Genomic DNA, 26,030 nt, shown 5'->3' with positions numbered 1-26,030 from the left:
TTTCTCTCTCTCTCTCTCTCTCTCTTTCTCACTATCTTTTCTTTCTCTGTCTCCCTCTCTCACGCCCCAACCCCCCCCAAGCCCACCCTCTCACTCTCCATCGCTGGATTTATCCCCTCATCCCTGATCTCTCTTCATCCGCTCCAATCCTCATCTGTTCCTCACAGGAGAGAGCGTGTGTGAGAGAGAGAGAGAGAGAGGGCGAGAGAGTGGAATATCCATTCTGTGTGGGACAGGAAAACTGAATAAAAAACATCTAGTAACAGAAGAGGGGTAAACATATGACAACCAAACGGAGGGACCCTGAAAAGTGAGAACAGGTTAAGAAACCCACTGGAGAACTTCCTTATTTGGTGAGTGGGCAGCCATACATTTGTATTTTACACCTCAATTGTTGTTTTCTTTGTTTGTAGTTTTTGATTGGATATGTGAATAGATTTGTAAGTGAAACCCTCTGGTCACAGTAGCGCTGTATATGGAGCTCTTGGTTGTAACAGATTTGTACAATTTTTGTCATTTAGCAGACACTTATCCAGAGCGACTTACAGGAGCAATTTGGGTAAGTGCCTTGCTCAAGGGCACATCAACATATTTTTTTACCCATTCGGCTTGGGGATTAAAACCAGTGACCTTTCGGTTACTGGACCAATGCTCTTAACCTTTTACTGCAGTGGGCTAAATCAGGGTCACCCAGAGTGATTCTTGGTAGTCTTAAACAAATCTACTTTGAAACAAATGTATGCACCTCATACACATGGTTTAAAAAAAAGAAAGAAATCTGTACCATGTCAGATATAGAGTTGAAAAGTATTACATTTCGAGTTTGCATCTCAATATTGCACTTTAAATACATCCCAGAAGACCGAAACATAACAGCATTGTTTGACATAGAAACACTGGATCGTCACCAGGTTTTTTGACATCTTTATTAATGATGAAATCATGAAAAATATGAGTAATATTCCAGCCATGAGGCCACAGGGGGCACTTTTGGTAATTGACTGCAGGAAAGGACTACCCGCTAGGCTACCTGCTGCTGCTAGATGAGTTTGGGGGAGTGTAGAAGTACTTTTAGTTCTGGTTTGAGTGTGTCCTGATTTTCTCATATAATCAAAATGAGTGGGGTCTGTGGGATAAGTATCAATTTCATTTGATAGCACTACGACGAGGGTGCCGTTTAATGGCGACAAATAACAGTTTATCGATACTGTAAAATCTATGAATCCATTTTTTTTTCTCGACAACATGGTAGGGAATTTAATTGAAGAAGTATGGCAGCATGGTCGATTCCTTGGAGATCACATGGAAAAACGATGCTAACTTGGATTGGATATGTTTAATTGAATGTTTAACATTTTTATCATAACAAGGATTTACATATAATTTCTATATTATAATTCATGTAATATTGCTATTGCACTACTAATGCGCTACTCCGTTTACATTCATTGTATCTTCTAAGTGGACCCCCCCCCCCCATTGACAGACAGTTTACACATGCAGCCCAATTCTCATCTTTTTTTCCCCACTAATTGGTCTTGACCAATCACATCAGATCTTTTCACTTCAGATCTTTTTTTTTCCAGAGCTGATGTGATTGGTCAATTAGTGGGAAAACAAAATCCGAATTGGGCTGCCTGTCTAAACGCAGTCCATTTATTTGATTGATCACATCATTTGTTTAAGTGTTGTTTTTTTTTAAGAGCATTATACATTGTTTCCTCTGATACATCCATTTTGGAATACATTTGATTCTCTGCCGGCGGTATCACTGGCGTTGTGGGTGTCTAGTTGGCATAGGTGCTGAAACGTGGTACTTTGTGTTAGACCCTTTCATAGCACTGAAACACAGTTCAAGGCGTCGTCGTTCAAATCAAAACTAAAGTGTCTTGCTACAAATTGGAAATAGTTCTTCAGTCCCGTTCTGAGAAAGGTTTGTTTTTAGTGCTCAAGGTTTGGCCACCGGTCACCGTTAACGTTTTCTTCAATCTGCCTAATAGTATGTGACACAATACTAATGGTGTGTCAATAGTGAAAAGGTGAAACATTTACAGCGAGAAAACAAGATCTGACTTACACATTCCTACAATCACTAGCTCAAGTTCAAGTTCATTGCCCATTTCATACAGAAATCAGCCATCTCACCCTATCTTAGATTTTAACCACCCCATTCTCTCCCTTCTCCCTCCCTCTCATCCGCCACCACTAGTTTCCCCCTCCCTCTCTCATCTCTCCATCTCACCCCTCTCTCTCTCCACCTCTTATACAGATGCAAAGAGCAGTCAGTAATCGGATGAGAGCAGATTTGAATCAAAAGGCTTCCTTTAAAATCTCAGCCACTGGGATTTAAACTCACTCTCTCCTGCATCGCCTCTACACACAGCCCCACCCCCTTCTCTCTTTCTCTCTCTCTCCCCCTCCCTACCTCTCTCTCTCTATCTCTCCCCCCTCCCTACCTCTCTCTCTCTCTCCCCCTCCCTACCTCTCTCTCTCTCTCTCCCCATCCCTACCTCTCCCCCCTCCCTACCTCTCTCTCTCTCCCCCTCCCTCTATGTTAATGCACTCCACTCTGCGACAACCTCTAGGAGCCATTTAATCACATGCAACAATGGCAGGCCGGGGTCTCAGGGACAGGATGGCAAAAGGGCAATAGCACAGTTGAAACACTTTTTAAAAACGGTCCCGTTTTATTGGGTTAGGACTATTTATAAATGTAATTTTCTCAGAGAACCAAATATGTGGCCTAAATCAGATGAAGGCTAGATAAGGTGACCGTTGTGGATACTACTCCCTTTAGGTGAAGGAGCAGGACACCTATGTGCGCAGCTAACTTGAGATGGATGCAATCGCCTCAGGGTTAATTGTTTCAGGCATTTCTATATTTAGGCGTATGATTTACAGTGTTTTCACACATGCATGTATCCTACAGTGCTAGACAGATAGGAACAGCAAGGAACAACAGAAAGTGAATATCTTTCTCTGAGCCACGGCCTCTTCTCTCTCCCTCTCCCTTTCTCCTCACACAAATGAGAGGCAAATTAATTTGGTAATGAGATTTGACAGAGACACTTTAGACAAACAGAGAGAGAGAGAGAGAGAGAGAGAGAGAGAGAGAGAGAGAGAGAGAGAGAGAGAGAGAGAGAGAGAGAAAGGAACACGATCAAAGCCAGGGATATAGGGTTTTCTTCTCCTGGTAGTTTGTCGAGGTAAGATGGAGTGAGATCCAAATAATTGAATCTGTCACAAATATTATGCAAATATGTTATTAGATGTGTGGATGTCACATGGAATGTTATGTTATGTGATAATCATGTTTTTAGAGTGTTTTAAAGTAAAGGTTATCATCTGATTTCATAGAAAATAGTCTGATGCCATTGCCAGTTATAAAGTTCCTAATTTGATAATGTGACAGAGATACTTGAAATAGTCGATGCCTACTTTTTTGTCTTCACTGTAAAGTAGGCCTAACCTGAGAATCATTTGGTCATTGAAAAAACGATTCAGTCCTCATTGATTCAGCCGGGAGGATTAATTGCGTCATCAGAGCGCTGTGATGTGACATCACTGGAATCACGAAAATATAAATGCTTTCTGGGCTGACGTAAGATTGGAAAGCTTTCGAAGTCTATGGCACTAAAGTAAATTGAGATAGAAAAGTGCAGAGTAAATATGGTGTTTGTTGAGCTCGTATAAGCACGAGGAGAGATCAAACGAGAAAAGTGTTGGCATTAAGATGACACAGCACACAGGTTTGAGTTTACAATCAGGATGCTAAAGTGTGTCCGTGTACATGCGGTATGTGTTATATTAACTAGCTCATATAGTTGCACGCTTGTATGTACGTGCGTGTGCGTGCACATGCATATCTGTGCAAGTGAGCTTGTTTGACTATGGGTGTGGGTTTGTGAGTGTATGGGTATTTGTGTGTGTGTGCGTGTGTTTGTGAGGGTTTGCAAAGTAGTTGAGGGAGGTTTTGAATTGCAAAACAGTAGCTAAACAACAAAGAAAAGAGTGGGTAGACCTGGATCTAATAAGCTGGTAACACGCGTAAATATATCATGTGTTGTGTTGTACACATGTAACAGACATTGACATTACAGTGAGAAGAATGGATAATGAAGTGATAAAATACAAGGTTCATGTTGTTTCCCCTTTCTCCCCCAGGATTACATCTGCTCACCTGGTTTCACTTCCTGTCTCCATCGGTGACGACGCCTACCAACCGTTGCCATGGGCGAAATGGAGGAGCTGCGAAAGGAGGCGGACAACCTCAAAGATCAGATCACTGTCAGTTATCAACCAATAATTCAGATGAAGATCACATTATTGGTCAACTCAAGGATTTGATAGCAGCAACACTCTATTTGCCAGCTCACTTCCCGCCCATTTTCTCCCCCGGTCAGACCCACGATTCAAACTGGCAGCCCTCCGGATGCTAGGTCTCCTTTCTAACTGCTAGGCAATAATCGATCACTAGTGTGAATATAAACGCCTGCCTGTGTTCCTCTCATATGCTAGTACTTTACTAAACTATTTTGCTGAACATTTTTACCATGATCATCAACCGTAAACTGAACAAGAATCCTCAACCTTTAGACCCCCAAAACCCACATTACAACTGGGCAAAAGATATTTCACCTCAGGGCAGTGAAGTCCTTGAACTTCTTGACAAAAACCGAGTTGTTCAATACATTTTACGAATGAGAGTGGCTCTAAGAAGTTCTTGTAATATGTTATGTCGTATTTAAATCCATATGTGGACATGAAGTATGCGGGTGGGGGAAGGAGGGGGAGAGGTGTTACTCATCGTATGTCTAGGTAATAGGAATGTGAAACTTTGTGTTTTTGTCCTTTTATTTGAGCTTTTTTTGTTTTTCTCATTTCTATATGTTTTTATTTGACATTTCTTTAAGAACTCTTGGAAAACTAGCCCTAAAAGAGATCCTAATACAATAATATAAAATCTTAACTGTTCTGATCCTCTGGACCGTAAGGTGTATAGGTGTTCATAACACCACAGTCATAGTCATATCTATGACAACAGTTATGACCATACATCCCCACCCCTGACCGCTCTGTTCGTCCAAAGGCAGGCGGAGTAGGTGTGATAAGAGCGTCTGCTAAATGACTTAAATGTAAATGTAAACAGCAGTTTAGTCATATGTGATACGTTTTCTTCTGAGACCAGGTTGCAGCAGCAATAAGCACACCATGAAAATTACAATCGGTATCATAGTGGTTTTAGCCATAGTTAAGTGGACCATAGTTATTATAACCATAACTTGACCACACACAACCATCCCTCTACAGGAGGCCCGAAAGGTAGTGCAGGACACCACCCTGCAGGAGGCGGTTGCCGGGACGACGCTTGTCGGACGTGTCCAGCTGAAGACCAGGAAGACGCTGAGGGGTCACCTGGCCAAGATCTATGCCATGCACTGGGGCACTGACACCAAGTAAACACACATACACATACAAACAGGCACACACGTACACACAGGCGCGCGCGCACGCACAACGCACACACGCACGCAAGCTCAAAGTAGACAATGACCCTTCACAGTCTTTTGCCTGCACTCTTTTCCTGAGAATTGCTTGTTGAGTCGTTCAAGTATTCATTCAACAATTTATGTTAGTTCTATCATTAAGTCATTATGCTCAAAAAAATAAAGGGAACTCTAAAATAACACATCCTAGATCTGAATGAATGAAATATTCTTCTTTAAATATTTTTTTCTTTACATAGTTGAATGTGCTGAGAACAAAATCACACAAAAATTATCAATGGAAATCAAATTTATCAACCCATGGAGGTCTGGAAATTAAAGTGGAAAACCACACTACAGGCTGATCCAACTTTGATGTAATGTCCTTAAAACAAGTCAAAATTAGGCTCAGCAGTGTGTGTGGCCTCCACGTGCCTGTATGACCTCCCTACAATGCCTGGGCATGCTGCTGATGAGGTAGCGGATGGTCTCCTGAGGGATCTCCTCCCAGACCTGGACTAAAGCATCCGCCAACTCCTGGACAGTCTGTGGTGCAACGTGGCATTGGTGGATGGAGCGAGACATGATGTCTCAGATGTGCTCAATTGGATTCCGGTCTGGGGAACGGGCGGGCCAGTCCATAGCATCAATGCCTTCCTCTTGCAGGAACTGCTGACACACTCCAGCCACATGAGGTCTAGCATTGACTTACATTAGGAGGAACCCAGGGCCAACCGCACCAGCATATGGTCTCAAAAGGGGTCTGAAGATCTCATCTCGGTACCTAATGGCAGTCAGGCTACCTCTGGCGAGTACATGGAGGTCTGTGCGCCCCCCCAAAGAAATGCCACCACACACCATGACTGACCCACCGCCAAACCGGTCATGCTGGAGGATGTTGCAGGTAGCAGAACGTCCTCCACGGCGTCTCCAGACTGTCACATGTGCTCAGTGTGAACCTGCTTTCATCTGTTTTTAAATTTTTATTTATTTATTTAACTAGGCAAGATCAGTTAAGAACAAATTCTTATTTTCAATGACGGCCTAGGAACAGTGGGTTAACTGCCTGTTCAGGGGCAGAACGACAGATTTGTACCTTGTCAGCTCGGGGGTTTGAACTTGCAACCTTCCGGTTACTAGTCCAACGCTCTAACCACTAGGCTACCCTGCCGTGAAGAGCACAGGGCGCCAGTAGCGAATTTGTTAATCTTGGTGTTCTCTGGCAAATGCCAAACGTCCTGCACGGTGTTGGGCTGTAAGCACAACCCCCACCTGTGGACATCAGGCCCTCATACCACCCTCATGGAGTCTGTTTCTGACCATTTCAGCAGACACATTCACATTTGTGGCCTGCTGGAGGTCTGGCAGTGCTCCTCCTGCTCCTCCTTGCACAAAGGCGGAGGTAGCGGTCCTGCTGCTGGGTTGTTGCCACTCCTACGGCCTCCTCCACGTCTCCTGATGTACTGCTACCACTAGAGTGAAAGCACCACCAGCATTCAAAAGTGACCAAAACGTCAGCCAGGAAGCATAGGAACTGAGAAGTCTTGCTAATTGCCTATAATTTCGACCTGTTGTCTATTCCATTTGCACAACAGCATGTGAAATGTATTGTCAATCAGTGTTGCTTCCTAAGTGGACAGTTTGATTTCACAGAAGTGTGATTGACTTGGAGTTACATTGTGTTGTTTAAGTGTTCCATTTATTTTTTTGAACAGTGTATATATTTATCTGTTCATCCATTCATTCACACAGCTTGCTGTGACAAATACTGCTATGGTTTAAAACTGGCGTCAAATAGTGCTCTGTGGTTATTGGTTAATTGGATTGGCGTTGCAATCCCATAGCTTGATTTAATTGGACAAATTAGTGGAACCAGGAAACACTTGACTGACAGTCTGGCAACACTTTAAACCGACACTATCCCCGAATCAATCAATTATTGCTGATACTGTAACTTGAATGCGCACTAACCCCCCTTTTCTTCTTTCATTTTGTCCTCTCTCCTCATTACCTCTCCCTATATTCTCATTTCATCTCATCTCTTCTCTTTCTCAGTTGTAGCAAGTTAGTACGCTTATTAGCTTTTCCTGGGTTTACAACACTTGGGGTATCCTACATTTGACGGGTCTAAAGATAGCTTTTACTAACTGAACCAGTGTTGGGCTGAAAAGGTTCTGTAACAATGCCTCTCTAGGTCTAACACAATACAAACCAATACAACTTTATTGTCCCTCCATGGGGAACTCATTTGGCAACTGTGAACACTTAACAGACAACATAGTCACACATACTCCTCCATAGTGGCTAGACATAACTACATAGCACACAATATCATCACCAGCATCATCATTATCATCACCAGCATCGACCTCCCCATCATCATTTGTGCTGGAAACACCTGGCAATAGGGAAAAAGTGCAGGAGCATTAGTCAATTACCATGTCATGGCCTTTTAGATCAGTCATGTTAAAGACAGACTGCCATTTGGGACTAAAGAGTCTCTGTATCTGTTATCGGTCTGTCTATTTATCTGGAGCTGCTGCAGGTCCTTGCATCTTTTACTGTACTCGGTCTCTCTCTCTGTTTCTGTCTGTCTCTCTCTTCCTCTTTCTCTGTCTGTCTCTCTCTTCCTCTTTCTGTCTCTCTCTTTCTCTGTTTCTGTCTGTCTCTCTTTCTCTGTTTCTGTCTGTCTCTCTCTCTCTTTCTCTGTCTGTCTCTCTTTCTCTGTCTGTCTCTCTCTCTATTTCTGTCTGTCTCTCTCTTTCTCTGTCTGTCTCTCTCTTTCTCTGTCTGTCTCTCTTTCTCTATTTCTGTCTGTCTCTCTCTCTCTTTCTCTGTTTCTCTCTACACCGGTCTTGTTCCCTCTACCAGGTTGTGTGTCAGTGCCTCTCAAGATGGAAAGCTGATAGTATGGGACACCTTGACCACCAACAAGGTATGGCAGACTGTGTCTGGGTTTACAGTCTGGAGAGTTTTGGTCATGGGACAGTGCTTTTTGCATGAATACGGCATGTAATGACAATATACTGTAATATCAACAATGTACTGTAATAACAATATTCTGTACTATCAAGTGCTCATATAAGTGCTCACATTGGCAAATACGGTGTGACACACAGGCACGTACACATACACACACTGGTCCACGTGAGGAATCACTGTCCTTCTCTACTCAGGTGAGCGCCATCCCTCTGAAGTCGTCGTGGGTGATGACGTGTGCCTACGCGCCCTCAGGGAACATGGTGGCATGTGGCGGTCTCGACAACATGTGCTCCATCTACAACCTCAAGGGCAAGGACGGCAACGTCAAGGTCATGCGGGAGCTGGCCGCACACACAGGTACCACACCCGACACTCAGCCCACTATTTGCATTCATTAAGACAGCATTACTGGCAACGTGTTTAACGATGAGCCATTTCAATCAAAGATCAACGTAAGAACATACGAGGTAGTATTCATATAGTCTATCCAATACAGCAATCTCGAATGCTTGTGTTGTATGGCTCTGATGTTGTCTCTTATTGCCCAGGTTACCTGTCCTGCTGTCGTTTCCTTAGCGACAGTGAGATCATCACCAGCTCTGGCGACTGCACCTGGTAAGGTCATGGAGATGGAGTCTCTATGAGTCTGGTGTTTAATAAGGGGTTACAACGACTGACCAGAGATTAGTCTAATCTCTTTAATGCTACCGTATCATTCTAATTATATGGCTTATACTGTACCCTTCATTTGATACGCATAGTCGTATCTATTACTTTTCTGCAATGGTGCCCTAAACATTCTGCCTTCTTTCGCCCTTCCATCGCAACCCTCTTCTTCTTTGACCATGTCCCTGCGGTCTTCTTTGCCCACCTCTATATCCATCCTCTCCCTCTGTCCAAACTTTATAGTGTTCTATGGGACATTGAGACAGGGACAGAGAAGACCATCTTTGCGGGCCACTTGGGTGACTGCATGTCCCTGGCCGTGTCCCCCGACTTCAAGATGTTCATCTCGGGGGCGTGTGACTTCACGGCCAAACTGTGGGACATCAGGGAAGCCACCTGCAGACAGACATTCAGCGGCCACGAGAGTGACATCAACGCCATCGGGGTGAGGACAGAGGACCCCTAGCATTTATTCATTGCTTATTAATAGTTTAGTATTCTGATAGTCAGAATCACTGCACCCGGAAGTTCACATGGACAGACAAAAACTTTAAAATTTAAGCTTTAAAAAAACCACTTATCAAAATGTACAGTATCCAAAAAATGTATTTGATGCAACTGGTTGCTCAAACAGTTGATTAATTTAACGAGGTGAACAAAAGCTTACACCCGCTCTGTAGCTTTCCAGAACCATAGTTAGAGAGACCACTGCTCTGACCTCCAACCTCTCCACTCTATCCAGTTCTTCCCCAATGGTAATGCGGTTATAACGGGCTCAGACGATGCCACCTGTAAGCTGTATGACCTGAGAGCAGACCAGGAGCTCATCACCTACCAGGACTCGGGCATCATGTGTGGGGTGACCTCCCTCGCCCCGTCCCTCTCCGGCCGCCTTTTACTGGCCGGATACGATGACTTCAACGTCAACATCTGGGACATGCTTAAAGCCGAGAGAGTGGGTGAGTACGGGGAGAGAGAGAAAGGGATATAGTGTGGGTGACTAGAGGGGCTGGAGGCAGAAAGAGGGAGACAGTGTGGGTAAGTAGAGGGGATGGTGAGAGGAGAAAGGAGGATGCGAGTGGGACGAAGGGAGAAATAGAGGGAGAGAAAATGTGGATGCAATGTAGGCAAACATAATATTTGCATATTCTACACTGACATAATTCTCTTCATGGCTCAGGAGTGCTGGCTGGTCATGACAACAGGGTGAGCTGCATCGGAGTATCCTCGGACGGAATGGCATGCTGCACAGGATCCTGGGACAGCTTCCTGAAGATATGGAACTGAGCCAGTCCTCTAGGACAGACAGAACGAAAGACTAAGGAGAGCGGAATAGAGGAAGAATATCATGAAAACCTGGTAGATTGACAAGAGGGATGGGGGGGGGGGGGGACTAGGAAGCCATGGGTGAAAGGTTATTTATTTTTATTGTGCCAAGTCTTATTCAATTCGAGAGAAGAATTGTGACGAGAGTCTATCGTCTCTTCCTACTTCCGACTCTAAACTTGAGTTAGGCAGGGGGGGGACTTTTGTAGAAAAACATGATCGTTGCATCAATGAATGATTGACTTTATGTCAAGGTTCAAACTGAATTCTAGCATTAGATGAATATATTTCCTATGTCAGAAGAGCAGTTGCCAAATGGAAACGGTAGAGATTTGGATGAAATAACAGGATACGACCACAAAATAATGGACCACCGATAAGACTGTGTAGGTTTACAATAACTAGGACGTGACATGCTTTTATATTTGAGGCGAGTTAAACTGCTCGTCAGGGGAGGAATATGTAAGCATTGATTCGTTTGAAAGCGGATGTTCGTGTGTTGGTTAGAATTCCCTTGTTGAGTTAAGTTTTCTATTTTTATGGTCACAGAATAAAATGGTTTAGCCTGCAGATTTCTACATGAGTGTGTGTCTGAAAGTTTACGTACGTACGCGTTGAAAAGGATAAGTTTAACATGAGTTGGGGTCTAATCTTTTGGCCTATTTCCCGATGGCTAGTCACAAAAAGGCATAAGCGATCTGAGTAAAACTGTTGGCTGGACAGACAGGATGATATAGATCGTATGGTTCACTGACAAAAAAGAGGCAAATGCACAAGACCACAATATATCACATTTGTCATAGAGGACTGGAGGAGTTTAAACCTTACCTGACTGTGTATATCGAAGTGACAGTAATGGCTACACACGTGGTTTGGTTTACCACTGTCGTGCGAGCAAAACATAGTAGCAACTCTGTACAGCACAATAACTCAATGTGAGGTGACCATTTCTTTTCAAATCACATCACACACACACACACTTGACAATTTGGACAGCCTATCTTTACCATCAGAACAATGTGAATATAGTAAATTCATACGGCGCTTTTCTTACACTGAAGTTATGGCTTTACTTAGCACCTTAAGACTAATAAAAACATTTCATCCTGCGTCATAAAAGGTGTATTCCAGTTAGGAGCATAAAAAAGCAGATTAAGATTTAAAGTAAATTTATTTACATAAAGGACTGGATAGCAAAAACACTGATATGGACATTTGAAATAAATGAAAAGAAACAGTCAGAAAAATCATAGGTGACACTACCAAAAGCAACGTACACAAATTATAATTTGTTAGCAGTTTGAAAAAGACAGTTAAAAGAAAAGAATAGCTGAACACTTTAAAAGGCTTGTTTTTAGAAGGATATAGAAAAATGGCAAGATTCTGTACACTGGCCAATTAGTGTTTGTGCATGTTCTTCTGCAACGTCCACCTATCGGTTCTCCTTGTCCACGGACACAGTCAGGACTCTCCGGTTCATCTGACCCAGCCTCTGTCTGTCTGGGGTGGCCATCTTCAGCTTCATCTGCTGGGCAGGGAGGGAAGAGAGAGACCCAACCTTTCAGTTAGACCACAGGTTTAAAAGCGGTTGTGATGGTTCCTTTTCCTCTGACCCACCAAATAGATCAATCCTGTTCCTTAGGCTTTAGTGTGTGCAGACATGAACGAATGAGATGACTGCCGGACAGTCGTACAGTGGAGTCAGTTTCCGTAGTAACATGGACTCTTTACATCGTGATGAAACTGCTATTTTCAGCAAGGTCTTGAAGCACACATGAAATGGGCTTGCAACCTCTGACCCTGGCAATTTGACTGGTAAACCCATTGGTACATGCACAATGGCTGCCTGGTAGTGTGATGCAATAATTTCCATGGTAATGTAGAATGATCATTCAAATTAATGTTAATAGACATCAACATTTAATTGGATGTATTTTTTGTTATGTTAGTTGAATCAACAAATCACAGCACATATTGTTGGGTACACTCGCAATGGGGTTCCCACTAGTTGGGCCAGTGGCAAAGTCAAAATGTATCAGAACAAAATGTAGCTTTGTCTTAAAGTTGGGTTTAAAATAAGATACATTTTTGAAGACAGGTTTTTCGGCTTTACCGCTTGCCCAGATAGTGACGACCTCACAATGGCCGCCAGTCCAACCATTATGCCATTATTGACTTGAATGGGTGACCAATAACCATCTTCTGAAATACCATGACTTTTACAGCCCTAGTGTACACCATCTATATACCTGTGTAGCTTGCTCCCGGGGGGAGTTGGTCTCCTTGAGCATCTGCAGAGGGGAGCGGCCTTCAGCCATGAGTGCCTTGTCTGCCACATGGGGGAGGAGAGAAAGCGTATAAAATAATATAAAAAATGTATTTATTAATTTTTTGCTAAAAATTAATCACCCACGTACCTCTCTGCTTCGGTTTGACCGATTGCCCCTTGTTCTCATTGGCTGCATTCTTGTTTCCAACCTGGACGGAGAGTGGTGAAGAGGACGAACCCCACTTGCCTCCTCTCCCTCTGGCCCTCACACCTGTGGCCCCGAAGCCCTTGCCTAGCCACTGGGGCTTGAACACCACTTGACTGGGGCTCTTGGTGTCGAAGGTGGGGCAGCGGATCCCAGTGGCTTGGGGCTGCTGCTGGCTCACGCTGGAGCCAGTGGTTGTGATGGATGGTACAACAGGTGACTCTTGTGTGACGGGCATCACTGGCTCCTCCACTGGTGTTGGGACCTCCACTTTCGCCTCCACTTTAGGCATCTCCGTAGCAACAGTGACTTCAGTGAAGTCTGTAACGGTGGGGATGGATGGTTCAGCCATGGGGGTCAGAGGTTGTGCGGGGTCAGAGGTGACTGAGGGAAGGGCATACGCGTGGTCAGGTTCGTCCTTGTGGAGTTCAGCAGCAGCGTTTTCAGGGAGAGGAGACGCAGGGCTGTCGTAGTGCACCCCGGCGAAGGCCGGCGATGGGGCGACACCATCGTGGCAGGTGATCAAGCTCATACTCAGGCGCTTGTGTTGTGAAGACTCTTTGGCCTCGTCGGCTTCCTCCAAAGTGAAATCTGCTTTGACTATCTGGGCCTCCCCCACGAGAACGAAGGGGCTCTGGGTGAGAAGCACATGACTAGTCACGCTCTTGGGAGAGGGCTGGATCATGTCACCTGAGACCTGTGATGGCTGAGGAGAGAGAACGGGCTCACTGGAACCTCTCTCTCCCTCCACCACTGCCGCCTCCTCCTCCTCCACATTGAGGTTGGGAAACTTGTTAAAGGGCACAGGGGCAACTATTTCTACAGAGTCACCATGGAGGAGCATGCCAAGGCGACGGGCAAAGGAACCAACTGTCACTGAAGGAACAAAAAAACGAAAAGTTAAAAATAAAATAACTTTGACAAAAAGCTTTTTGAAAATGTACTAAAAGGGTAATGCTGCATCTATAGTTAAGGGCAGGGGTAGCCCCTGCTGAGTCCCCAACGACAATGTTCCAATTCAGGGGGAAATGGAAGGAGACTTCCACTTTGGACATTAAAAAGGCAACACTGCATCTTAACTCCTGCAAATTTACTGGATTGGTTGAACAGTGCAGAAGAGAGCATCAACATGAGGGGGGGGGGGGGGGGCTAGTTTCAGGCCTGCTACGTTAGGGGGTGGCCAAACTACATATCCGACCAGCGAGCCCATTCAATCCAGCTTTTCATTTTACTTGGGAAATACTACTCCAAACATCTTAGTTAGACGTAAAATTGCGCGACTCAAGATCCTCTGCAAAAATGTCAACATTTATTACAAATTTGAGTTCTTAAGATTAATTCTGACTATTGAGGAAGTTTATACTAGTTATGGTATCTCAAAAGGGACAAACAGTATTATCACAGTGTAGTTTTTCAAGTGAAGATTTTTTTTTAAAGGGCGTATGCGAGGCACAGACGTTCACGTCACCCAGCCGAGGTCTGCTAGGAACAAATCGAAACTAGTATGCAAATGCAAACGCCTTAATGCCGTTTCTACAGTCAAAGAAACTGAATGCCATCCCCGTCGTTCTGTCGACCCCGGTTGGTGATATTCTGATTGTATTTAGGGATTATCTGTGAAAGAGAGTTTGTCTCAGCAGGACTCCCTGTTAAAATGAATTAAATCATTCTAACCAAACCCAAATCAACCCTAGGCCTTCTTCCAGTGCATGACTGGGTATCTTTGCCAATTGGTTAAGATAGTTACCTCTCATTGAGTCCTTCATTGGGGTGCGGGTGACACCGACTGAGGGTGACCGAGGGTCACTGGCTAGAATGGAGCAGTCACTCTCCACCACAACTGGGACACAGGAGACAGTTCCACCCACCTGAAATAGAGTAATACATTCTTGTTACACAATGTACGCACGGGCAAAGCTGTCAAGGCAAAGGGTGGCTATTTTGAAGAATCTCAAATATAAAAAAAAATATTGATTTGTTTAACACTTTTTTGGTTATTACATGATTCCATGTGTTATTTCAAAGTTATGGCTTCACGATTCTACAATGTACAAAATAGTAAAAATAGAGAAAAACCATGGAATGAGTAGGTGTGTCCAAACATTTGACTGGGCCAAACAGACACGCATTACACACACGGTAAAATATGATTCAACTGATACTATCTGTCAGTCCAATTTACAAATCTGGGTTTGGCAGATGCCAGGAGAACATTACCGGCACCAATGCATAGTGTCAACTGTAAAGTTTGAGGAAGGACGAATAATGGTCTGGGGCTGTTTTTCACAGTTCAGGCTAGGCCCCTTAGTTCCAGAGAAGAGAAATCGTAACACTACAGTATACAATGACATTCTGTGCTTCCAACTTTGTGGAAAGCCCTTTCCTGTTAAGCCCGGTCAAAGAGCAGAAACATCTTCGCTGCCCTGGATCCAGAGGTTCCAGCACCATCGTCGCTAGGGGCTTCTGATTAGAGATCGGATCCGGAGGTACCTGTGCCGTGGCCCTCTGTTTGGTCTTCCCTCTCCGGTGGCGTCTACCTCGGGCTCAGAGCTACCACCCTCAGACAGCCTGAGACTCCAGCCCATTCATTATCCATGATGGATACTACAGCTGGCTTGGGTCCATCAGGCCCCACCGCCCTTGAGTGGTTTGTGAAAGCACTCGAGGCGAAAGAACAGCTGGAACTCCTTAGCCATTGCACCAGCTGTCGCAATGTTGGGTTGTATTGGAGAGCCTGTCTTAAATCATTGTCCACAAACAGTCTGTGCCTGTATTTAGTTTATGCTAGTGAGGGCCGAGAATCCACTCTCACATAGGTACGTGGTTGCAAAGGGCATCAGTGTCTTAACAGTGCAACTTGCCAAGGCAGGATACTCTGAGCGCAGCCCATTCCAAAAATCTGGCAGTGGCTCCTGATTAAATTCAATTTTCACAGAACCGCTGCTTACAATTTCGATGAGGCTCCCTTGTTCAGATATCAGTAAACGGACTGAGGCAGGGCATGAAAGGGATAAAGAATCCAGTTTCGGGAAAGTACCTGCGTAATTGCGCACCCAGCTCACTCAGGTGGTTCGCTATATAACATTTGACATTGTCCGTAAGCTTGAGTTCATGTTAACCTGTCTTACTCACGTCGCCTGTCGGAGAGCGTGATCCGTCTTCCGGAAACAGCTGGTGCTCTCACGCATGTTTTAGTGTTACTTGCCTCGATGCGAGCATACAAGTAGTTTAGCTCGTCTGGTAGGCTTGTGTCACTGGGCAGCTCTCTGCTGTCCTTCCCTTTGTATGTCTAATGATTTGCAAGCCCTGCCACATCCGACGAGCGTCAGAGCCGGTGTAGTTCGATTCGATCTTAGTCCTGTATTGACACTTTTCCAGTTTGTCAGAGGGCATAGCGGGATTTCTTATAAGCTTCTGGGTTAGAGTCCCGCTCCTTGTCCAGCCTAGTGCGGATGCTGCCTGTAATCCATGGCTTCTGGTTTGTGTATGTATGTAAGGTCACTGTGGGGGCGAGGTCATCGATGCATTTATTGATGAAGCCAATGACTGATGTGGTGCACTCCTCAGTGTAAACAGCTTCCACCCCCAAGTCATAAGACTCCTGAACTAGTCAAATGGCCACCCAAGACTATATGCAGTTCCCCCAACCCCCCTCTTTACACCACTGTTACTCTGTTGTCATCTATGCATAGTCACTTTAATAACTCTACCTACATTTACATACTACCTCAACTAACCAGTGCCCCCCAGACATTGACTCTGTACTGGTACCCCCCTCTAAATAGTCTTGCTATTGTTATTTTACTGCTGCTCTTTAATTACTTACTTTTAAAATTGTATTATTCTTATCTGTATTTTTTTGAAACCGCATTGTTGGTTAGGGGCTCGTCAGTAAGCATTTCACTGTAACGGCTAAACCTGTTGTATTCGGCACATGTGACTAATACATTTTCATTTGATTTGAAAGCTGTCCAGTACTTTAAAAATATTCTGTTGTCCTGGTTTCGAAAAGAGGATGTCTTGACCCCCCATAAACATAACGGACATACCAGGGGCTGTGCCAGGCCTGCCACCTCTGTTCACTCATCCAGCTGTAACGCATAGAATTCACTGGCTTGTTTGCAAAGCAGTAACTGTTTAAGAACAGCTCCTGCCGTGTCGCTGATGCGACGTGGAACGGTGTTGTTTGATGACGACATTGTCTGTATAGTTTTTGGTCTTTTTCTCCCAGCATTGTCCCAGTCATATCCACAGCAGCAGGACGAATTAAGTCCGCCACAATAGTATGAGGCTCGTCTGTCCTAGCCACTCGGTAGCTCATTAAGTTGTCTTAATTCTCACTCAAAAAGACCCAGTGGCTTATTTTTCAAATTGGCACGGTTAGTTTCTAAATGTCTGCGCAAGTGTGAAGGTTTCATCGAAATGAAGTGAACCCCAAATCAATGTAGTTCTCATCATACTTGCACCTCTTCGATGGTCCGAAGTCCCCATCTGTTGTTCGGTGCTTTCCCAGGTAAGGGGGCAGTAGCTCTTCGGCTGCATCAGATTCACAACTGTCAGTGTCCATAGCAACAAAAGTAGAATTACTGATGCTAGTATTGGATGTGCCCGTGGAAGCAGAAGAGCCCATCCAAATCATAATTTCAAGCCTGCGTTGAGACAATGTCCCAAGATCAGCTCAGTTAATCCCTTCCATTGTGTCACAGTTTTCAAAATTCTCCATCAAATGTACATTATCCCAGGGGTTTTGACATACAAAGTAAGTAACTTAAATGTCCCCCTAACAGCCCTGAATACCTCTGTTGATCCTACAGCTATTGTATGCAGTAATCATGGGTCTATGCACCAGAGTAACTGTTAGCACTGAGGTGGAGTCCCATAGTAGGAAGTCCACTGCGTCCAGCTCCAATAAAGAACATGAGCAAGTCTACTTCTGATGAGCTTCCCAGTAAAGCAATAACAACAATCAAGCATCCTATAAGTGCTAAAAATAGGCCATATTAACATGTGAAGCATAAGAAACAAGGTTCATGAAGTCAATAACTTGCTAACAGATGGCAGTCATATTCTGACTTTTTAAAACTCATCTAGATAATATCTTTCATGATAGTGGTAGCAATACATGGTTATAACATCTACTGAAAAGACAAATGCCAATAGGGGCGATGCAGTCTATATTCAGAACCACATTCCTATAAAGCTTAGATGGGATCTTATGTTAAATACTGTTGAAGTAATATGGCTTCAGGTTCCTCTGTCTCACAGAAAAGGCCATTCTTGTGGGAAGCTGCTATAGCCCAAGAGCTAATAGTCAGTATCTGGATAACATGTGTGAAATGCATGTGATAGAGAGGTATATTGTCTGGGTGATTTAAATATTAGCTGGCTTTCATCAAGCTGCCCACTCAAGAAAATGCACCAAACTGTAACCAGTGCCTGCAACCTGGTTCAGGTTATCAGGGTAGTTACAAACAGCACAGGAATGAAATCAAATCAATTGATCACATTTTTACTAATGCTGCAGAAATGTGCTTTAAAGCAGTATCCAAATCCATAGGATGTAGTGATCACAATATAGTAGCCATATCTAGGAAAACCAAAGTTCCAAACACTGGGCCTAATATTGTGTGGATGTCATACAATTCGTTCTGCCCCTGAACAAGGCAGTTAACCTACTGTTCCTAGGCTGTCATTGAAAATAAGAATGTTCTTAACTAACTTGCCTTTTAAATAAAAGGTCAAAAAATAAAAGACTGCACTTGACACATTTATGACGAAGCATGCACCCATTAAAAAAAAACTTTGGATTGATAAGGAATGTAAAAAAGTTGGAGAGTTGAGAGGGATGAGGCATGGAAAATAGGTCTAGCTGTACAACTAATTGGCAAACGTACTGTAAATTGAGAAATCACGTGACTAAACAAAAGTAAACTATACTATGAAACAAAAATAAATGGTATACACTGCTCAAAAAAATAAAGGGAACACTAAAATAACATCCTAGATCAGAATGAAATATTCTTATTAAATACTTTTTTCTTTACATAGTTGAATGTGCTGACAGCAAAATCACAAAAAAATTATCAATGGAAATCAAATTTATCAACCCATGGAGGTCTGGATTTGGAGTCACACTCAAAATTAAAGTGGAAAACCACACTACAGGCTGATCCAACTTTGATGTAATGTCCTTAAAACAAGTCAAAATTAGGCTCAGCAGTGTGTGTGGCCTCCACGTGCCTGTATGACCTCCCTACAATGCCTGGGCATGCTGCTGATGAGGTAGCGGATGGTCTCCTGAGGGATCTCCTCCCAGACCTGGACTAAAGCATCCACCAACTCCTGGACAGTCTGTGGTGCAACGTGGCGTTGGTGGATGGAGCGAGACATGATGTCCCAGATGTGCTCAATTGGATTCAGGTCTGGTGAACGGGCGGGCCAGTCCATAGCATCAATGCCTTCCTCTTGCAGGAACTTCTGACACACTCCAGCCACATGAGGTCTAGCATTGTCTTGCATTAGGAGGAACCCAGGGCCAACCGCACCAGCATATGGTCTCACAAGGGGTCTGAGGATCTCATCTCGGTACCTAATGGCAGTTAAGCTACCTCTGGCGAGCACATGGAGGTCTTTGCGGCCCCCCCAAAGAAATGACACCCATTTACATTACATTTAAGTCATTTAGCAGACGCTCTTATCCAGAGCGACTTACAAATTGGTGCATTCACCTTATGACATCCAGTGGGACAGTCACTTAACAATAGTGCATCTAAAACTTAGGGGGGGGTGGGGTGAGAGGGATTACTTAACCTATCCTAGGTATTCCTTAAAGAGGTGGGGTTTAAGGTGTCTCCGGAAGGTGGTGATTGACTCCGCTGTCCTGGCGTCGTGAGGGAGTTTGTTCCACCATTGGGGGGGCCAGGGCAGCGAACAGTTTTGACTGGGCTGAGCGGGAGCTGTACTTCCTCAGTGGTAGGGAGGCGAGCAGGCCAGAGGTGGATGAACGCAGTGCCCTTGTTTGGGTGTAGGGCCTGATCAGAGCCTGGAGGTACTGAGGTGCCGTTCCCCTCACAGCTCCGTAGGCAAGCACCATGGTCTTGTAGCGGATGCGAGCTTCAACTGGAAGCCAGTGGAGAGAACGGAGGAGCGGGGTGACGTGAGAGAACTTGGGAAGGTTGAACACCAGACGGGCTGCGGCGTTCTGGATGAGTTGAAGGGGTTTAATGGCACAGGCAGGGAGCCCAGCCAACAGCGAGTTGCAGTAATCCAGACGGGAGATGACAAGTGCCTGGATTAGGACCTGCGCCGCTTCCTGTGTGAGGCAGGGTCGTACTCTGCGGATGTTGTAGAGCATGAACCTACAGGAACGGGCCACCGCCTTGATGTTAGTAGAGAACGACAGGGTGTTGTCCAGGATCACGCCAAGGTTCTTGGCGCTCTGGGAGGAGGACACAATGGAGTTGTCGACCGTGATGGCGAGATCATGGAACGGGCAGTCCTTCCCCGGGAGGAAGAGCAGCTCCGTCTTGCCGAGGTTCAGCTTGAGGTGGTGATCCGTCATCCACACTGATATGTCTGCCAGACATGCAGAGATGCGATTCGCCACCTGGTCATCAGAAGGGGGAAAGGAGAAGATTAATTGTGTGTCGTCTGCATAGCAATGATAAGAGAGACCATGTGAGGTTATGACAGAGCCAAGTGACTTGGTGTATAGCGAGAATAGGAGAGGGCCAAGAACAGAGCCCTGGGGGACACCAGTGGTGAGAGCGCGTGGTGAGGAGACAGATTCTCGCCACGCCACCTGGTAGGAGCGACCTGTCAGGTAGGACGCAATCCAAGCGTGGGCCGCGCCGGAGATGCCCAACTCGGAGAGGGTGGAGAGGAGGATCTGATGGTTCACAGTATCGAAGGCAGCTGATAGATCTAGAAGGATGAGAGCAGAGGAGAGAGAGTTAGCTTTAGCAGTGCGGAGCGCCTCCGTGATACAGAGGAGAGCAGTCTCAGTTGAATGACTAGTCTTGAAACCTGACTGATTTGGATCAAGAAGGTCATTCAGAGAGAGATAGCGGGAGAGCTGGCCAAGGACGGCACGTTCAAGAGTTTTGGAGAGAAAAGAAAGAAGGGATACTGGTCTGTAATTGTTGACATCGGAGGGATTGAGTGTAGGTTTTTTCAGAAGGGGTGCAACTCTCGCTCTCTTGAAGACGGAAGGGACGTAGCCAACGGTCAGGGATGAGTTGATGAGCGAGGTGAGGTAAGGGAGAAGGTCTCCGGAAATGGTCTGGAGAAGAGAGGAGGGGATAGGGTCAAGCGGGCAGGTTGTTGGGCGGCCGGCCGTCACAAGACGCGAGATTTCATCTGGAGAGAGAGGGGAGAAAGAGGTCAGAGCACAGGGTAGGGCAGTGTGAGCAGAACCAGCGGTGTCGTTTGACTTAGCAAACGAGGATCGGATGTCGTCGACCTTCTTTTCAAAATGGTTGACGAAGTCATCTGCAGAGAGGGAGGAGGGGGGGGGAGGGGGCGGAGGATTCAGGAGGGAGGAGAAGGTGGCAAAGAGCTTCCTAGGGTTAGAGGCAGATGCTTGGAATTTAGCGTGGTAGAAAGTGGCTTTAGCAGCAGAGACAGAGGAGGAAAATGTAGAGAGGAGGGAGTGAAAGGATGCCAGGTCCGCAGGGAGGCGAGTTTTCCTCCATTTCCGCTCGGCTGCCCGCACCCCACACCATGACTGACCCACCGCCAAACCGGTCATGCTGGAGGATGTTGCAGGCAGTAGAACGTTCTCCACGGTGTCTCCAGACTGTCACATGTGCTCAGTGTGAACCTGCTTTCATCTGCGAAGAGCACAGGGCGCCAGTGGCAAATTTGCCAATCTTGGTGTTCTCTGGCAAATGAAAAACGTCCTGCACGGTGTTGGGCTATAAGCATAAACCCCACCTGTGGACGTCGGGCCCTCATACCACCCTCATGGAGTCTGTTTCTGACCGTTTGAGCAGACACATTCACATTTGTGGCCTGCTGGAGGTCATTTTGCAGGGCTCTGGCAGTGCTCCTCCTGCTCCTCCTTGCACAAAGGCGGAGGTAGCGGTCCTGCTGCTGGGTTGTTGCCTTCCTACGGCCTCCTCCACGTCTCCTGATGTACTGGCCTGTCTCCTGGTAGCGCCTTCATGCTCTGGACACTACGCTGACAGACACAGCGAACCTTCTTTCCACAGCTCACATTGATGTCCCATCCTGGATGAACTGCACTACCTGAGCCACTTGTGTGTGTTGTAGACTCCGTCTCATGCTACCACTAGAGTGAAAGCACCGCCAGCATTCAAAAGTGACTAAAACATCAGCCAGGAAGCATAGGAACTGAGAAGTGGTCTGTGGTCCCCACCTGCAGAACCACTCCTTTATTGGGGGTGTCTTGCTAATTGCCTATAATTTCCACCTGGTGTCTATTCCATTTGCACAACAGCATGTGCAATTTATTGTCAATCAGTGTTGCTTCCTAAGTGGACAGTTTGATTTCACAGAAGTGTAATTGACTTGGAGTTACATTGTGTTGTTTAAGTGTTCCCTTTATTTTTTTGAGCAGTGTATAATAATAAATACATTTTAAAAAGTTGGCACACCTTACATGAAACTTTGGGCAAAAAGGCACACTCGGCTCCATCAGTCATTGAATCAGATGGCTCATTCATCACAAAAAACACTGATATTGCCACCAAGTTTAATGATTTTTTTTCTCTCCCATTGTCAAGATTAGCAAATTTAGGCATGACTTAGGTATGACTTAGGCACTTAGTGCCAGCAACAAACACTGACACTACACATCCATGTATATCTGACTAAATTATGAAAGACAAACATTGTACTTTTGAATTCCATAGAGTGTGGAAGAGGTGAAAATTGTTGTCTATCAATGACAAGCCACCGGGTCTGACAAGTTTAATGGAAAATTACTGAGGACAATAGCTGACGATATTGCCACTCCTATTTTGCATATCTTCAATTTTAAATAGTTTTTGACAAGATACCCTGCTATTGTACTGTAAAACAAACTCTTAGCACACTTATAGGGAAGGACATTCAACAAGCACAGCACTTACACAAATGGCTGATTGGCTGAGCGAAGTGTATAATAAATACAAATGCCCCAGGGCACAAAGCGAGGACCATGCAGAAGTGGTTTGTCGAGATCCGTGTGGAAAAACTTGACTGTCCTTCACAGAGCCCTGAGCTCAAACCCATTGGTATGAATTGGAATGCCGACTTTGAGCCAGGCTTAAATCGACTAACATCAGTGCCGGACCTCACTAATGCTCGTGGCTGAATGGAAGCAAGTCCCGCAGCAATGTTCCAACATCTTGTGGAAAGCCTTCCCAGAAGAGTAGAGGCTGTTAAGCAGCAAAGCAGGACCAACACCTTTGTAATGCCCATGATTTTGGAATGAGATGTTCAATGAGAAAGTATCCACATATACTTTTGGTAGTGTCTCTGCCCCATTGTCTCTAGTAATCTTAGTGTTCAATCTAGTAATGTTGGCAGCACATATGACAAATAAACTAATGTTAACTAAACAGGGAACTATTTCCCTGTTTGACCGGTAGGCTTTGACACCTCAAATGTGGGGCTCTATTCGCCAATTACATGTACCCAGAATTAGACTTGGTGAAATGGTGCTGCAAGTTAAACACTATACAGGAATTATACACAATAGACATACACTACGGATACAGTAAACAGAACAATTACACATGATATTCGAGTATTTAAATAATAAACTATTTTCAAATCAAAATGATGGCCCTTGTCATCTAACGTTACCTGAATAGGTGTGCGGTCAATAGCTACAGATGGAGACCGTGGGTCGACAAGTTGAGAGAGACGGTCGTGTTTGATGCGATGGCTGGGGTCATGTTTGGGCGTTGAGGCCACAGCAACCTTGCTCTCGCTGGATCCCATGACGACACAGTAGATGCCTAAATGTCCGGTGACAGAAGTTAAGACAAAAAGTTTACGTTAAGAAAAAAGTTCGAGCGAGTCTGCTGTGCCATTCGTTGTTTTCTATCTAGCTAAATAACTTAGTTAACGTGTTCTAGTTTTTGAAGCCAGATCAAATGAATAAAAATCATTCATTAGGCAATTTACAATTATTGTTAAGCTTTGGTCGGCAAACTTGAAAAAAACTGACAAGTCACGTTAGCTAAACTAAAGTCTGCGGATGGCTAAACCTAGTTTAACAACGTTATCTTGAAGAGAACTACAAAATAAGGTTCTTGCTCTTTGATTATTTGTATGTGATTCACATGAATCTGCTAGGTAGTAAAGTAGCTTTTACCATGCAATGACTTACCTTAAACGTTTCGCAAGAAGTGACTATCCTTTCACTTTTTCGAAGCAAAACATAAGGATTTAAATTGCGAAAAGCATATGCGGCCAGTTATTTTCAAACCAGCCAATCAGTGAAGTTGGTGCCGCCGCCTTCCCTACAGAGATTGGCTGATTGTGCCTACGATGTCTAAAATAGGCGTGGTTTTCTACTGAAAACAAGTTTTAAAACCTACACAAGATCTGACCATGCTTTGTGGATTTGAATTTGACCCTCTTGAATGTTGTGCAATGCAACATCATTTGAAAGCCGCATTCTTATCTGGTGAATGGGAACATGTTTGGTTGTGCTCTACCCATAGAAACAGCCCATAGCAAAATACTGTATCTGTGCAAAACCTATAGAGAAGTCAAGTTCAATGATGTGTATATAAACCCATAAAGTTATATACAAAGTAGTCCTTGCAGCAGATACTAGTAACTGCATTTACCATTTGCTGTAAAAACAGCCTAATCCTGGGTATTTTTTGTCCTATTTGGGTCTCCTCTAAAGCAACTGGCCAAGAAAATGAGGGAAATACTGTCAATAACCACGTTTCCATCCACAGTTTTTATGTGAGTATTGTGAAGTCATACCGAATAAAAAAGGGCTCTGTGCAGGCCAGTCAAGTTCTTACACACCGATCTCGACAAACCATTTCTCTATGGAACTCGCTTTTTCAATGGGGGGCATTGTCATGCTGAAACAGGAAAGGGCCTTCCCCAAACTGTTGCCACAAAGTTGGAAGCACAGAATTGTCTAGAATGTCATTGATTGCTGTAGCGTTAAGATTTCCTTTCACTAAGGGGCTTAGCTCAAAACCCTGAAAATCATTCCCAGACCATTGTTCCTCCTCCACCAAACTTTACAGTTGGCACTATGCATTGGGGCAGGTAGCATTCTCTTGGGATCCATCAAACCCAGATTCATCCGACGGACTGCCAGATAGGGAAGCGTGATTCATCAAGCCAGAAAATGTTTCTTCTGCTCCAGAGTCCAATGGTGGCGACGTTTGTCACTCCAGCCGACGCTTGGCATTATGTAACAGTATAATTTTAAACTGTCCCCTCGCCCATACCCGGGCGCGAACCAGGGACCTTCTGCACACAACGACAACAGTCACCCTCGAAGCATCGTTACCCATCGCTCCACAAAAGCCACGACCCTTGCAGAGCAAAGGGAACTACTACTTCAAGGTCTCAGAGCAAGTGACGTAACCGATTGAAACGCTATTTAGCGCACACCGCTAACCGTTTCACATCCGTTACACTCACCCCCCTTTTGACCTTCCTCCTCTTTCCGCAGCAACCAGTAATGCGGGTCAACAGCATCAATGTAACAGTATAATTTTAAACCGTCCCCTCGCCCATACCCAGGCACCTTCTGCACACAACGACAACAGTCACCCTCGAAGCATCGTTACCCATCACTCCACAAGAGCCGCGGCTCTTGCAGAGCAAGGGGAACTACTACTTCAAGGTCTCAGAGCAAGTGACGTAACCGATTGAAACGCTATTTAGCGCACACCGCTAACTAAGCTAGCCGTTTCACATCCGTTACAATTACACAGTGATCTTAGGCTTGTGTGCAGCTGCTCGGCCATGGAGACCCATTTCATGAAGCTCCCAACAAACGGTTCATGCAGACGTTGCTTCCAGAGGCAGTTTGGAACTCTGCAGTGAGTGTTGCAACCAAGGACAGACACTTTTTACACATTACGTGCTTCAGCCCTCGGCGGTC

The 26,030-nt window shown here is 44.9% G+C and overlaps 2 protein-coding genes across 5 annotated transcripts; one reads left to right on the top strand and one right to left on the bottom strand.

The window, feature by feature from the left end:
• The first annotated feature begins 172 nt into the window (after positions 1-172).
• On the top strand, positions 173-10,503 carry LOC124005948 (guanine nucleotide-binding protein G(I)/G(S)/G(T) subunit beta-3-like). 3 transcript variants are annotated; one of them, XM_046315594.1, is made up of 10 exons: positions 173-353; positions 4,165-4,287; positions 5,311-5,456; positions 7,542-7,550; positions 8,358-8,421; positions 8,663-8,825; positions 9,017-9,083; positions 9,378-9,579; positions 9,877-10,093; positions 10,315-10,503. In XM_046315594.1, exons 2-10 carry the CDS (start codon positions 4,231-4,233, stop codon positions 10,419-10,421), a joined length of 1,032 nt encoding a protein of 343 aa, XP_046171550.1. In that variant the 5' UTR covers positions 173-353; positions 4,165-4,230; the 3' UTR covers positions 10,422-10,503. The 3 variants fall into 3 exon arrangements, with proteins under 3 accessions (XP_046171550.1, XP_046171552.1, XP_046171551.1); XM_046315595.1 differs by lacking the exon at positions 173-353 and adding an exon at positions 3,130-3,206; XM_046315596.1 differs by lacking the exon at positions 7,542-7,550.
• A 1,109-nt stretch (positions 10,504-11,612) lies between these two features.
• Positions 11,613-24,404, bottom strand: LOC124006379 (cell division cycle-associated protein 3-like). 2 transcript variants are annotated; one of them, XM_046316363.1, is made up of 6 exons: positions 24,276-24,404; positions 23,747-23,901; positions 14,682-14,802; positions 12,878-13,810; positions 12,710-12,789; positions 11,613-11,988 (listed from the first exon to the last, which is right to left on the bottom strand). In XM_046316363.1, exons 2-6 carry the CDS (start codon positions 23,882-23,884, stop codon positions 11,893-11,895), a joined length of 1,368 nt encoding a protein of 455 aa, XP_046172319.1. In that variant the 5' UTR covers positions 23,885-23,901; positions 24,276-24,404; the 3' UTR covers positions 11,613-11,892. The 2 variants fall into 2 exon arrangements, with proteins under 2 accessions (XP_046172319.1, XP_046172320.1); XM_046316364.1 differs by having other exon boundaries at positions 11,613-11,985.
• Between the last annotated feature and the right edge of the window lie 1,626 nt (positions 24,405-26,030).

This window comes from Oncorhynchus gorbuscha, linkage group LG19 (genome assembly GCF_021184085.1).
Source record: "Oncorhynchus gorbuscha isolate QuinsamMale2020 ecotype Even-year linkage group LG19, OgorEven_v1.0, whole genome shotgun sequence".
NCBI classification, from domain to species: domain Eukaryota; kingdom Metazoa; phylum Chordata; class Actinopteri; order Salmoniformes; family Salmonidae; genus Oncorhynchus; species Oncorhynchus gorbuscha.
Note: the sequence above shows the minus strand (reverse complement) of the source record. Positions and strands in the feature narration are given on the sequence as shown.

What these genes read in the sequence shown, in the direction of transcription:
- LOC124005948 (XM_046315594.1), top strand. Translation starts at nt 4,231, where the DNA reads ATGGGCGAAATGGAGGAGCTGCGAAAGGAGGCGGACAACCTCAAAGAT. An exon ending in ACACCTTGACCACCAACAAG is followed by an intron (nt 8,422 to 8,662) that starts GTATGGCAGACT and finishes TTCTCTACTCAG; the next exon opens with GTGAGCGCCATCCCTCTGAA. An exon ending in GGAGCTGGCCGCACACACAG is followed by an intron (nt 8,826 to 9,016) that starts GTACCACACCCG and finishes CTTATTGCCCAG; the next exon opens with GTTACCTGTCCTGCTGTCGT.
- LOC124006379 (XM_046316363.1), bottom strand. Translation starts at nt 23,884, where the DNA reads ATGGGATCCAGCGAGAGCAAGGTTGCTGTGGCCTCAACGCCCAAACAT. An exon ending in AATGAAGGACTCAATGAGAG is followed by an intron (nt 13,811 to 14,681) that starts GTAACTATCTTA and finishes TTGTTCCTTCAG; the next exon opens with TGACAGTTGGTTCCTTTGCC. An exon ending in GGTCAAACCGAAGCAGAGAG is followed by an intron (nt 12,790 to 12,877) that starts GTACGTGGGTGA and finishes CCCATGTGGCAG; the next exon opens with ACAAGGCACTCATGGCTGAA.